This window comes from Tursiops truncatus, chromosome X, assembly GCF_011762595.2.
Source record: "Tursiops truncatus isolate mTurTru1 chromosome X, mTurTru1.mat.Y, whole genome shotgun sequence".
NCBI classification, from domain to species: Eukaryota; Metazoa; Chordata; class Mammalia; order Artiodactyla; family Delphinidae; genus Tursiops; species Tursiops truncatus.
Window position 1 is genome coordinate 437,656 of NC_047055.1, and position 13,203 is coordinate 450,858.

At 36.6% G+C, this 13,203-nt stretch overlaps 1 protein-coding gene across 5 annotated transcripts in view; it reads left to right on the forward strand.

Moving 5' to 3' along the window:
* Positions 1-12,832, forward strand: part of TMLHE (trimethyllysine hydroxylase, epsilon) — a 68,412-nt gene extending 55,580 nt beyond the window's left edge. For 3 of the 5 annotated variants that reach the window (XM_033849663.2, XM_033849665.2, XM_073799617.1), the window contains 2 exons: positions 9,323-9,488; positions 10,211-12,832. In XM_033849663.2, coding sequence (XP_033705554.1) covers positions 9,323-9,488; positions 10,211-10,342 — 298 coding nt within the window. In that variant the 3' untranslated portion in view covers positions 10,343-12,832. Of the gene's footprint in view, positions 1-9,322; positions 9,537-10,210 lie in introns of all 5 variants that reach the window. The other 2 variants (XM_004326077.4, XM_033849664.2) reach the window with 2 other exon arrangements.
* The last annotated feature ends 371 nt before the right edge of the window (positions 12,833-13,203 follow it).

The following is a 13,203-nucleotide window of genomic DNA, read 5'->3' on the forward strand; positions in this document are numbered from 1 at the left end:
TTTGATTTTCACAATAGCTCTATGAGGTCAGCTAAGCAGATGTTGTTATGCTCATTTTTATATGTGAGAAAACTAAGGGTATTGCCTCTGATTGTGCCATGTACTATTTAACACTAATGAATACTGTATGATGTCCAAAAAAGGTACCATTAAATGTTTTTTCTCTTTTAAAAGAATAGCTTTGGGGCTTCCCTGGTGGCGCAGTGGTTGAGAGTCCACCTGCCGATGCAGGGGACACGGGTTCGTGCCCCGATCCGGGAAGATCCCACATGCCGCAGAGCGGCTGGGCCCGTGAGCCATGGCCGCTGAGCCTGCGCGTCCGGAGCCTGTGCTCCGCAACGGGAGAGGCCACAACAGTGAGAGGCCCGCGTACCGCAAAAAAAAAAAAAAAAAAGAATAGCTTTGGCAGTATCTATTAAAGCTGAGCATATACATACCCTATAACCCAGCAATTCCATTCTTAAATTTATATCAGACATAGATGATATATATATATATATATTCACCAAAAGACAAGTAATAGAATGTTCATATCAGCACTATTTGTTTTCTTTTTCCAGTTTTATTGAACTATAATTGACATATAGCATTGGTATTAGATTAAGGTATACACATAATGTGTTGATTGATGTATATACATGTTGTGAAATGATTACCACGATAGTTAACATCTATTACCACTTAGTTACAGATTTTTTATTTCTTGTGATAAGAACTTTTAAGATCTACTCTATTAGCAACTTTCAAATATACAATGCAGTCTTATTAACTAATTAGTCACCATAGTGTACATTAGGCCTTATCTTTTAACAGGGAGTTTGTACCTTTTGAGCACCTTCACCCATTTCACCCACCCCACAACCCCATCTCTGGCAACCACCAATCTGTTCTGTTTCTATGAGTTCAGTTTTTTTATTCCACATATAAGTGGAATCATACAGTATTTGTCTTTCTCTGTCTGACTTATTTCACTTAGCGTAATACCCTCAAGGTCCATCCATGTTGTCACAAATGGCAATATTTCATTCTTTTTATGGCTGAGTAATATTCCAGTGTGTGTGTGTGTGTGTGTGTGTGTGTGTATTACCACATCTTCTTTATCCATTCATCTGTCATGGTTACATAGGTTATTTCCATGTCTTGGCTATCAGAAATAATGCTACATTTAACATGGGGGTGCAGGTATCTCTTTGAGATAGTGATTTCACTTCCTTCAGATATATGACCAAAAGTGGAATTTCTGGATCACATGGTAGTTCTATTCTTCAGTTTTTGAGGGACCTCCATACTGTTTTCGATAGTAGCTACACCAATTTACATTCCCACCAACAGTGTACAAAGGTTTCCTTTTTTCCACATCCTCACCAACAATTGTTATCTCTTGTCTTTTTGATAATAGCCATTCTGATAGGTGTGAGGATATATCTCATTGTGGTTATGATTTGCATTTCTCTGATGATTACTGATGTTGAGCACGTTTTCATGTACCTGTTGTCCGTTTATATGTCTTTGGAAAAAATGTCTATTCAAGTCCTCTTCCCACTTTTTAAGGGTTTGTTTTTGGGGGGTTTTTTGCCATTGAGTTGTATGAGTTCTATATATATTTTGCATATTAACCCCGTATCAGATATATGATTTGCAAATATTTTCTCCTATTCTGTAAGTGGCATTTTCATTTTGTTGATGATTTCCTTTGCTGTGAGGAAGCTTTTTAGTTTGAGGTAGTCTCATTTCTTTATTTTTTATTTTGTCACCTTTGCTTTATTTGTCAAAACAAAAAATCATCACCAAAACCAATGTGAAGGAGCATACACCCTATATTTTCTTATAGGAGTTTTATGGTGTCAGGTCTTACATTCAAGTCTTTAATCCATTCTGAATTGATATTTATTTATGGTGTAAGATAGGAGACCAGTTCAGTTGTTTTGCATGTGGCTGTCCAGTTTTCTCAACACCATTTATTGAAGAAACTTCTTTCCCCATTGAGGATTCTTGCTTCCCTTGTCAAATATTAGTTGACCATATATATGCATGGGCTTATGTCTGGACTCTGAATTCTGTTCCATTGGTCTATGTGTGTGGTTTTATGTGAGTATCAAAACCATACTGTTTTGATATGATTGCTTTGTAATATAGTTTGAAATCAGAAAGTTTGCTGCCTCCAGCTTTGTTCCTCTTTCTCAAGATGTTTTCGCTATTCTGGATCTTTTGTAGTTCCACACAAATTTTAAAATTGCTTTTTCTATTTTTCTGGAAAATGCCATTGGAATCCTGATAGGGATTACATTAGATCTGTAGATTGCTTTGGGTATTATGAACATGTTAACAATATTATTCCATAAGCATGGAATATCTTTCCATTTATTTGTGTCATCTTCAATTTCTTTCATCAATGTCTTATAGGTTTCAGTGTGCAGATCTTTCACCTCCTTGGTTAGATTTATTCCTAGGTATTTTATTCTTCTTGATACAATTGTAAATGGGATTGTTATCTTAATTTCCCTTTCTGATAGTTTGTTGTTAGGGCATAGAAATGAAACTGATTTCTGCATGTTGATTTTATATTTTGCAGTTTAATTTGTTTATTAATTCTAACAGTTTTTTGGTGTAGTCTTTAGGGTTTCTATATATAATATCACATAGTCTGCAAATATAGACAGCTTTACTTCTTCCTTTTCAATTTGCATTCCTTTTATTTCTTTTTATTGTCTGATTTCTGTGCCTAGGACTTCTAGTACTATGTTAAATGAAAGTGGTGAGAGTGGGCATCCTTGTCTTGTTCCCGATCTTAGAGGAAATGCTTTCAGCTTTTCAGAGTTGAGTATGATGTTGGCTGTAGGTTTGTCATATATGGCCTTTATTATGTCTAGGTATATTCCCTCTGTACTCACTTTGTTAAGAGTTATTATCATGAATGGATGTTGGATTTTGTCAAATGCTTTTTCTGCATTTATTGAGATGATCATGATTTTTAGCCTTCATTTTGTTAATATGGTATATCATATTAATTTATAGATGTTGAACCATTCTTGCATCCCTGGAATGAATCCCACTTGATCATGGTGTATGATCCTTTTAATGGACTGTTGAATTTGCTTTGCTAATATATTTTGAAGATATTTGCTTCTATATTCATCCATGATCTTGGCCTATAGTTTTCTTTTCTTATAGTGTCCTTATCGGTTTTGGTATCAGCGTAATGATGGCCTCATTAAGTGAGTTTGGAAGTGTTCCTCCTCTTCAAATTTTTGGAAGATTTTGAGGAGGATGGTATTAATTTGTCTTTAAATATTTGGTGGAATTCACCAGTGAAGCCATCAGGTCATAGACTTTTCTTTGTTGGGAGGTTTTTGATTACTGATTTAATCTCCTTACTAGTAATTGGTCTGTTCAGATTTTCTATTTCTTCATGATTCAGTCTTGGTTGGTTGTATGCTACTAGGAATTTTTATCCATTCCTTCTAGGTTGCCCAAGTTGTTGATGTATAATTATTCATAGTAGTCTCTTATTGTCATTTGTATTTCTGTGCTATCAGTTATAATATCTCCCCTTTCATTTATAATTTTATTTGAGTCCTCTCTTTTCTTGGTAAATCTAGTTATAGGTCTTGTCTATTTTGTTTATCTTCTTTAAAAAAACAGCTTTTAGTTTCATTGATCTTTTCTGTTGTCTTATTCATCTCTGTTTCATTTATTTCTGCTCTGATCTTTGTTATTTTCTTCCTTCTACTAACTTTGGGCTTTATTCCATGAGATGTAACATTACATTGTTTATTTGAGATCTTTCTTATTTCTTAGTGTAGGTGTTTATTGCCATGAACTTCCCTCTTAGAGCTGCTTTTGCTGCATCCCATAAGTTTTGGTGTGTTATATTTCCATTTTCATTTGTCTTAAGATATTTTTTATTTCTCTTTTGATTTCTTCTTTGACCCATTGGTTGTTCAGTAACATGTTGTTTAATCTTCACATATTTGTGGACTTTCTAGTTTTCTCCTTGTAATTGATTTCTAGATTCATACCACCATTGTAATTGGGAAAAGTAGTTTGATATAATTTCTATCCTCTTAAATTTGTTGAGACCTGTTTTGTGGCCTAGCATGTGATTTGTCTTGGAGAATGTTCCATATGCACTTGGAAAAAATGTGTATTATGCTGCTTTTGGATGGAATGTTTTATATATATATATAAGTCCATTTGGTCTAATGTATCATTTAAGGCCACTGTTTCCTTATTGATTTTCTGTCTGGATGATCTGTCCATTGAAGTAAGTATGGTGATGATAAACTTCCCTACTGTTATTGTGTTACTGTCAATTTCTCCCTTTATGTCTGTTAATGTTTGCTTTATGTATTAGGTGCTATTAAATTCAGTGCATAAATATTTACAAATCTTATATCCTCTTTTTGGATTGACCTCATTAAATTATAATCTTTTTGTCTCTAATTAGTCTTTGGCTTAAAGTCTATTTTGTCTGATATAAGTTTAGCTACCTTTGCTTTCTTTTGGTTTCCATTTGCATGCAACATCTTTTTCCATCCCTTTACTTTCAGTCTGTGTATGTCCTTGAAGCTGAAGTGAGTCTCTTGTAGGCAGCATATAGATGGGTCTTATTTTTCAATCCATTCCAGCCACTCTATGTCTTTTGATTGAAAAGTTTAGTCCATTTCATGTAAAATAATTAGTGATAGGGACTTCCCTGGTGGTCCACTGGTAAAGAATCCACCTTCCAATGCAGGGGACACCGGTTCAATCCCTGGCCAGGGAACTAAGATCCCACATGCCACGGGGCAAGTAAACGCCCACATGCCACAACTACAGAGTCCACATGCTCTGGAGCCCATGCACCACAACTAGAGAGAGAAAACCTGCACGCCACAACTAGAGAGAAGCCTGTACACTGCAGCAAAAGATCCCGTGTGCCACAACAAAGATCCCATATGCTGCAACTAAGATCCAACACAGCCAAAAATTAAATAAATAAATAAATATAAATATTAAAAAATAAAATAATTAGTCATAGATACGATCTTATTATTGCCATTTGTTTTCTGGCTATTTTGTAATTCCTTTGTTCCTTTCTTCTTCTCTTTGTCTCTTCCTTTGTGGTTTGATGATTTTCTGTAGGTGTTATGCTTAGATTTCTTTTCCCTTGTCTCATGTATCCATTATAGGTTTTCCTTTGTGGTTACCATGAGGTTTATCTAAAACATCTTATATTTATAACAGTCTATTTTAAACTAACACTTAAGTTCAAACACACTAAAGCTCTGTATTTTTACTTTCTCCCCTGTGTTTTATGTTTTTGACATCACAGTTTACATCTTTTTACCTTGTGTAACCATTAACAAATTATTGTAGTTATAGTCATTTTTACTACTTTTGTCTTTTAACCTTCATACTGAATTTATAAGTGATTACCCACCACCATTACAACATTAGAGTATTCTGAATTTAATTATGTATTTACCTTTACCAGTGAGATTTATACTTTCATACATTTTGTTGTTCCTAATTAGCACCTTTTCTTTTCAGCTTATATTGTAGAAGTCCCTTTAACATTTTTTGTAAGGCCAGTCTAGTAGTGATGAACTCCTTTAACTTTTGCATGTCTGGAAAACTCTGTATCTCTTCTTCAATTCTGGATGACAGTTTTGCTGGGTAGAGTATTCTTGATTGGAGGATTTTTTTCCAGCACTTTGAATATGTCATGTCACTCCCTTCTGGCCTGAAAAGTTTCTGCTGAAAAATCTACTGATAGTTTTATGAGGGTTCTCTTGTATGTAACAAGTTGTTTTTCTCTTACTTCTTTTAAGATTCTCTCTGTCTTTAACTTTTGACATTTTAATTATATTGTGTCTCAGTGCGGGTCTCTGGATTTACCTTCTTGGGAATCCCTGGGATTCCTAGATTTGGATGTCTGTTTCTTTCTCTAGATTAGGGAAGATTTCAGCCATTATTATTTTTTTTTAATAAGCTTTCTGACCCTTTCTCTTTTCTCATTCTGGGACCCCTATAATGCAAATATTGGTCTGCTTGATTGAGTCCCATAATTCCCTAAAGCTATCTTCACTCTTTTTAATTCTTTTTTTTTTCTCCTCTGATTGGATAATTCCAATTTCCTGTCTTGGAGTTCACTGTTCCTTTCTTCCACTTTATCTATTCTGCTATTGAATCCATCCGTTGACCTTTTCAGTTCAGTTACTATATTTTTCAACTCTGTGCTTTCTTTTTTGTTGTTGTTGTTGAGAAAGTCACAGTTTAATAGGCAGCGTGTTTGTAATACTACATACAGTATGTCTGTTTTGTAAACATTGACATCCTACACTAAATGAAATATATAAGTATATCAAATTTTGTTATTAAAATCAGAATCTGTTAAAGGTCACTTAACACTCAGCTATTAACTGTGAACCCAAATGGCCCAGGGTTAAACTCTGTGCTTTCTGTTTGATACGTTTTTTTTAATATTTTCTGTCTTTTTGTTTAAATTCTCACTTTGTCATGCATTGTTCTCTTAACCTGGTGTGAATCTTTTGACCATTATTTTGAACTCTTTATCAGATAAATCATTTAATCTCAGTTTCATTAAGGTCTGTTTCTGGAGTTTTAGCTGTTCTTTTGTTTATAACATATTCCTCTGTTTCTTCATTTTCCTTGATTCTCTGTGGTTTTTCACACTTCTCTCAGTTTTGACAGAGTGGTCTCATGTAGGAGATGAACCTTATTGTTCAGCCCAGCTCTACCTCTTGATTGTCTCTCAAACCTTTGTGATTGTCTAAGGTGCCTTCTTTGTTTTTAGTGGCTCCTAGTAGTCGAGGGTATGTCAAGACCTGTCAGTGTCCCAAAGGGAAGGATCTCAGTCAGCACAGATGCAGGCTGATTGGAAGCCTCAGACAGCAGTTTTTAAAGTATACAAGTAGACCTCTTTTAGGGAAAGACTGGGAGCTGAGGGCTTCTGCTTGACTTCTTTGCACTAAGCCATGAAGAGATAGCCAGTTAAGAAGTGTTTCTTTGTTTGCTACAGTCCTGTGGATTCTGTAACTCAAACCCCACTGGCTACCAGAGCCATGTGATCAAGGAGGGTGTCCCCTGTGCAGCAGTCACAAAAACCAGGTTACCAAACATGTATACAAGCTCATTCCAGGGAGACACTGGTGACCTGGAGTGGGCCAGAGGAAGAATGTGAAGATGGTGCCCACTGGCCTTTCCCATCTCCAGGGAGGATCACAGTCTGTCCATAGCTGTGTGCTAAATTAGAAGCCTGACCCTCAGGCAGCAGCTTTTAAGGTATGCAAATAGACCTCTTTTAGGGAAAGTTTGGGATATGAGTGTTTATGTCTGCTGTCTCTGTGGTAGGCCTGGGGGGGGATAGCCACAATAAGTCCTCACAGACCTATTAAGAAGTGTTTCTTTGTTTGGTATAGTCTGTTGGGTCTCATGATTGCAAGCCCCATTTTCTTTCAAAGCTATGTGTTTTGGGGACCCATCCCTCAGGTGGAAGTCTTAAAAGTTGGGACACTAGATGTTGGGTTCAAACCCTTCAATCCTCAGGGAGAAGCTGGGAGTTGTGAGTTTCTACATGATTATATGTCACTGAATCAGGGGTAGGGCCATGGCAAGATTGTCTCAGCCCTTCTTATACATTCTCATTCACCCAATGTGTAGGAGTTGCTCAGTTTCTAGATTTCTTCATAGAGAATTGTTCCCTGTGTAACTGTAGATTTGCTGTGTCCATGGGAGGAGGTGAGTTCAGGAGCCTCCTATATTTCCATCATGGACCAGAACCTCCAGCACTATTTGTAATAGTTACAAACCAGAAATGACTCAAATGTCCATCAACAGAATGGATGAATAAATTGTGGTGGTATAGTCCCACAATAGAATTCTATTCAACATGAAGGATGAATGAACTATTGCCATATAGCACGATGATGATAAATCTCCTAAATATAATGTTAAATGAAAGAAGCCAGGCACAAAAGAGTACATACTGCAGTATTCCATTTATATAAAGTTCTATAAATAAGCAAAACTAATCTTTGCTGACAGAAGTCATGATGGTAGTTATCCTTGGGTGAGGGGAGAGACAATATGGGAAAGGGGGACAGGGAATGTTCTGGGGTTCAGGTAATTATCTATGTATTGACCTGGGTGCTAGTGAAATGGATGTGTTCACATCATGAAAATTCATCAAGCTTACGATCTGTGTACTTTTCTGTATATATAGTGTACTTCAGTAAAAAAAAAATTAATTTGCCTTAGGTAAAAAAGAAATCCAATATCTTAGGAAAGCTTTTTCAGTGGCTTCCCACGGTACTTAGAATAAAATCCAAAGTCCTTACCATAGCCTACAGAGCTATACATGATCTGGCCCATGGCTACCCTCCTCCACTTCACTTCTTACCATTATTCCCCTTGGTTACTCAGCTCCAGCCACATGGCCTTCTCACTTGTCTGCAAACATAAAACTACTTTCCACCCTAAGACTTTGTACTTGCTGTTCTCTGCCTGGAACACTCTTCTCTCAGCTTGTCACATTGCTGGTTTCTTATCATACAAGTACCAGCTCAAATGTCACTTCTTTTTTAAAAAAAAGTCCTTCTCTCAACAATCCTTCTGAAATAGACTTCCCAATATTTTTTTTATCATTTAACACTATTTTTTCCTACATAACATCTGTAACTAGTTATGTATTTGTTACTTGTTCATCATCTATCTTTCTCAATAGAATGTAAAATCCCCAAAGTCTGGGATCATGTCTGCTGTGTTCACCATTATATCTTTAATGCCTGACACACCACCTAGCACATAGCAAGTACTCATGTAAATGTTAGGGTTGAATGAATGAATCAGTGAAGATTCCTGGGTAAACTCTCTACTAGGCTGTAGCTAGGATTTCTCCCACGAAGGAAAACACCTGAAAAGTTGTAAGTCATCCTATTAAAAAGAAAGCTTTGTTACTACAAACTCTTGCCAACCTCAGCTTGGTGAGGAGAAAGCTCAGATCTTTCCCCAGTGTTTCTATGAAATTTGGCCAAGGGAATGTTCTTTAGATAAAACATAATATTCTAAGATGGTAGAAACTAGCTAAAACTTTCTTCTATCCCCTATCCTCAGATTTTCCAAAAGAAAACAAAATATGGTCAACAGGCAGTGGAGCTCTTCTCTAAAATCCTGTAGTCATGAGAGAACATTATTATTGTTACCTCATCATGGGACAAGTAATAAGTATAGGGAAAGCTTATGTAAAATTGCTTAATAAGCAACAGATTTCTTTAACATGTGTTTGAGGAGATCTTTCTTTCTCACAATTTCACCTTAGGTACAACAACTATGACCGGGCTGTCATCAATACCGTACCTTATGATGTTGTCCATCGTTGGTATACAGCACACCGGACTCTAACAATAGAGTTGAGGAAACCTGAGAATGAGTTTTGGGTCAAACTAAAGCCTGGCAGGGTGGGTGCCAAACTCGAAAGATGTCAAGTAAGCTCGTTATACTGAAGCAGTGAAGAATGAGTACTTATTGAATATGTGAGTCAAAATGTTGCAAAGGAAAAAGAGAAAAGAGTCCTGGGTGTTGGCCCTGGTCCTACCACTCACTCACTAAATGACCCAGAAGCAGGCTCTCCCCACTGACTCAGTGACTCTATTTGTATGATGAGGGGGTTGAAGGACTCCCTTTACCTTCTCTCTTCCCTGGGACCTTGATTCATTAATTATTTCATCCTCATGTCCCTATGGGCTAAGGGTCCTTCTGGCTTTATGATTCCTTTTTTTTTTTTTTTTTTTTTTTTTTGGCTCTTGATATTTCCTCTGGATAAAGAATATCTCTGGCTTAGCATAAGACATAATGAAATAGTTTAACTCTTTGAGAACATATATAATAACAATTAAAGAGAAAGAAAAAAAAAGAAACCAATGATCTGGTTTGCTTTGATAAGAGAATAATTAATCAAGAAATAAAAGCTCCTCAAAGTTCAGGGCCTGTAACCTGCTGTTACCTTTGTTACTTCCATTTAGCCTACTACAGAGCTATGTACATCCTAGTTTCCAAATGTTTGTTTAATCTCAAAAGAAAAACACCTCATTGAATGTAACCAGAGAACAACCTAAAGCTTTTATTTTAAATGATCTCTTCTGATTTAGGGTTCCTTTGGTCTGCCCTTGTTCTGAGTGTTTTTTCTCTCTTTTTTTCCCACTCACAGGTCCTATTTATAGACAACTGGCGCGTCCTACATGGCAGGGAATCCTTCACTGGCTACCGCCAGCTCTGTGGCTGCTATTTAACAAGGGATGATGTATTAAACACTGCTCGTCTCTTGGGTCTTCAGGCTTAAAATTGACAGCATTGGTATTATGAACACACCTGACAACCTGGCTACCAGAATTCATATCAGCAGAATAATATTGTGTCAGTACCGACTTCAAATTGTCTCCTTACCTCATCACACAAAACAAAAGCCTCCCCTTTCTCTAACAGGGAAAACCTTGCAGAGAGGCTTCTGAGATAGCCAATGTCAGCCATCTAGTATGGTAGCTTTCTTCCCCAAGTTATAACATGGACTCATTTGGTTTTTGGACCCTTTGATGTAATTGTGGTCAATCTGCCTCAGAAATATAATCACCACATTGATAGAGAAACAATAATAGTCACTAGGTAAAAATTTGTTTCAACAGGATCTGTTAAAAAGAAATGCATTCTAGAAATAACAAAGTCTTAATAGGGCAGAGATTTGCAACATTTTTGGTCTTAAGACACCTAATCACTCTTAAAAGTTATTGAGGGCCCCAAAGAGTGCTTGGATGTGGGTCGTATCTATTGCTACTAATTGTATTAGATATTAAAACTTAGAAATGTTTAAAATTTAAGGACAAAAAGGCACACATCCATCAGCTGTCAGAGAGATGACATCATCGCATGTCATGTAGCTTCTGGAAAAGTCTTCTGTACATTCATCAGATAATTCGAGTGAAAAAGGCAATATCATCTTAATGTTGTTATTAAAAATTGTTTTTAATACACAGACCCACTAAATGGATCTCATGGACTGCTCTAAAGGTGTCTTTAGACCACACTTTGAGAACCAGTGTGCTAGAGGATACCTTGGGACAGTCCTTTACATAGGCCTATGGATTAAAGAGTTTAACTGGAACCCTAAATTTTTCTCTGTGGTCTCCTAGAACTACAGATATTGTAGGACTTGCTTCATATTACAAGCTCAGTGATAAGGTGGGAACTGAATACAGAGTGTTTTATCTTGTGAGAAGAGTTATCTCTATCTAAGTCATCTCTTGAGGAGTAAAACTAAGAAGTCACAATAGCTCCTGTGAAACAAACCCATCAGTTTTGTAATTCCGTGAGGGATAATTGCAGAAAGTTTTTAGACGTTTCTGAGGTTCCATATAGTAATTCACACACACATGCACATGCGTGTGTGCATACACACAAAACACAACAGAGGGTACAGAGGGTTCGTCTCTAAGATTGTTCAGGGAATTCATCACAATCGATAATGTGCCTCCAAAGAACTGGAGATTACTATCCAAACTTGCATTTTGGCTTTTGATGGAATTTAGGATACAATCTGTTTTCCTCCATTTCTGTTAATCGTTTTTTTCCTTTTTTTTCCCCTATCTTAAAATATTATACATGTTAATTGCCAAGATTTGACTGGGTTAAGTATAATACCTTGTTTCTTTTATTTTTTTAATGGCTTTCCTTTATATGTGGAGAGAGAGAAAGGGAAAGGGAGACAGAGATAGAGAGAGACAGAGAGATAGGTGTGAGGTTTATTTTCCCTTGGCTTTCGTTGAAAGCGAAGCTGTACAATAACCACGTTGACTGCTATAAAATGATGAAAGACAGTCCAGGCTAGGGTGTGCACGAGAGGAAAAAAGCATCATTAGTGAGGCTAGGAGCCACAAATCAAAGAAAAGTCAGTATTCTGACAGAGAATAGAGCGTAATCTGATGTTTTCAGGAAGTTCCTAGTTCACATTTAATAGTTTATATATTATTTTATTGACCCATCCAGTGCTCCAAAATATGTTCTCAAATATTTCTGCATTTTAATTGTACTATATAGGAATCTTTAGGGGTCTTCCATGAAGTGTGTTTTCCTCTTAGGTCAAAGGATTGATAATTAAGTTCACGTCTTAAAGAGTACACCCTTTAGCAATTAGAATAGAAAAGTAACAACAAAAAGTAACAACATTTTAACATACCGTCTTTTCTCTGTACTATTATGTACGCTTAAAATATGTTACCATTCATTAGTCTTCATCAGGATATTTACCTTTTTAGAAGTTTTACCTAAATTAGCCTTGAAAATTACACTATAACTGAGGTCAGCATTGCTTTATGACAAAGAAAGAACATATTCATGGCCCTGGAGAGATAAGGACACAGATCAATGTTATCCCTTACTGAAGGACTCCCTTTACCTTGTCTCTTCTCTGGGACCTTGATTCATTAATTATTTCATCCTCATGTTCCTAAATTTTCAATCAATACTTTCCTGCAGTGTACTCTCCTCAGAGGAAGAAAGAGGAAAAGGAATTATTTGAGTGTTGGTGATGGTCACTGACAACTTTCTATGTGAGAGATTTCTTTTTCACATCTCTTTCTGGTGTCCCTGAAAATGTAAGCATGGGTGTGTGTCAACCAAGCTCACTGTAGGGTCACTTTTACCTTTTGCTGTAGTGGGATGGGATCAGTAGAGAGTCAAGAGCACAGCACCTAATACGGTGTTATAGCACCTAACATAATCATTTCCTAATATGGATTTGTTGTAATGAAAATAAATTACTGAATTCTTTTCAAACAAACTCACCAGAAAATATCACATTCTCTGTATGTCTTTTTGTGTTTGGCAGTTAACTGGTGCTGAATTTTGTTCGCCTTCATCTAGAGAGACCAAGCATTCAAGTGTGCGCAAACTGAGAGGGGTTTCCTGGGCTGCAGAGCTTATAGTTTTAAAACTGGGAAAGTCCCACACAGGTCATGACTGTTGCTCCTTCCTTCTTGCTGCTAGCTGCATTTTGCTCTTCAGTTTTCTCTTCTTCAGTTTAAAATGAAGGCCTTGGGCTAAGTAGCATCTAAGGGCTGTGCCATTCTGTCATTTGTTTGGCCTCTCATCGCTTAAGTTTTCTTATATGGGTGCAGTAAGGAAAATACCTACCCTACAGGGTTTTGTGAC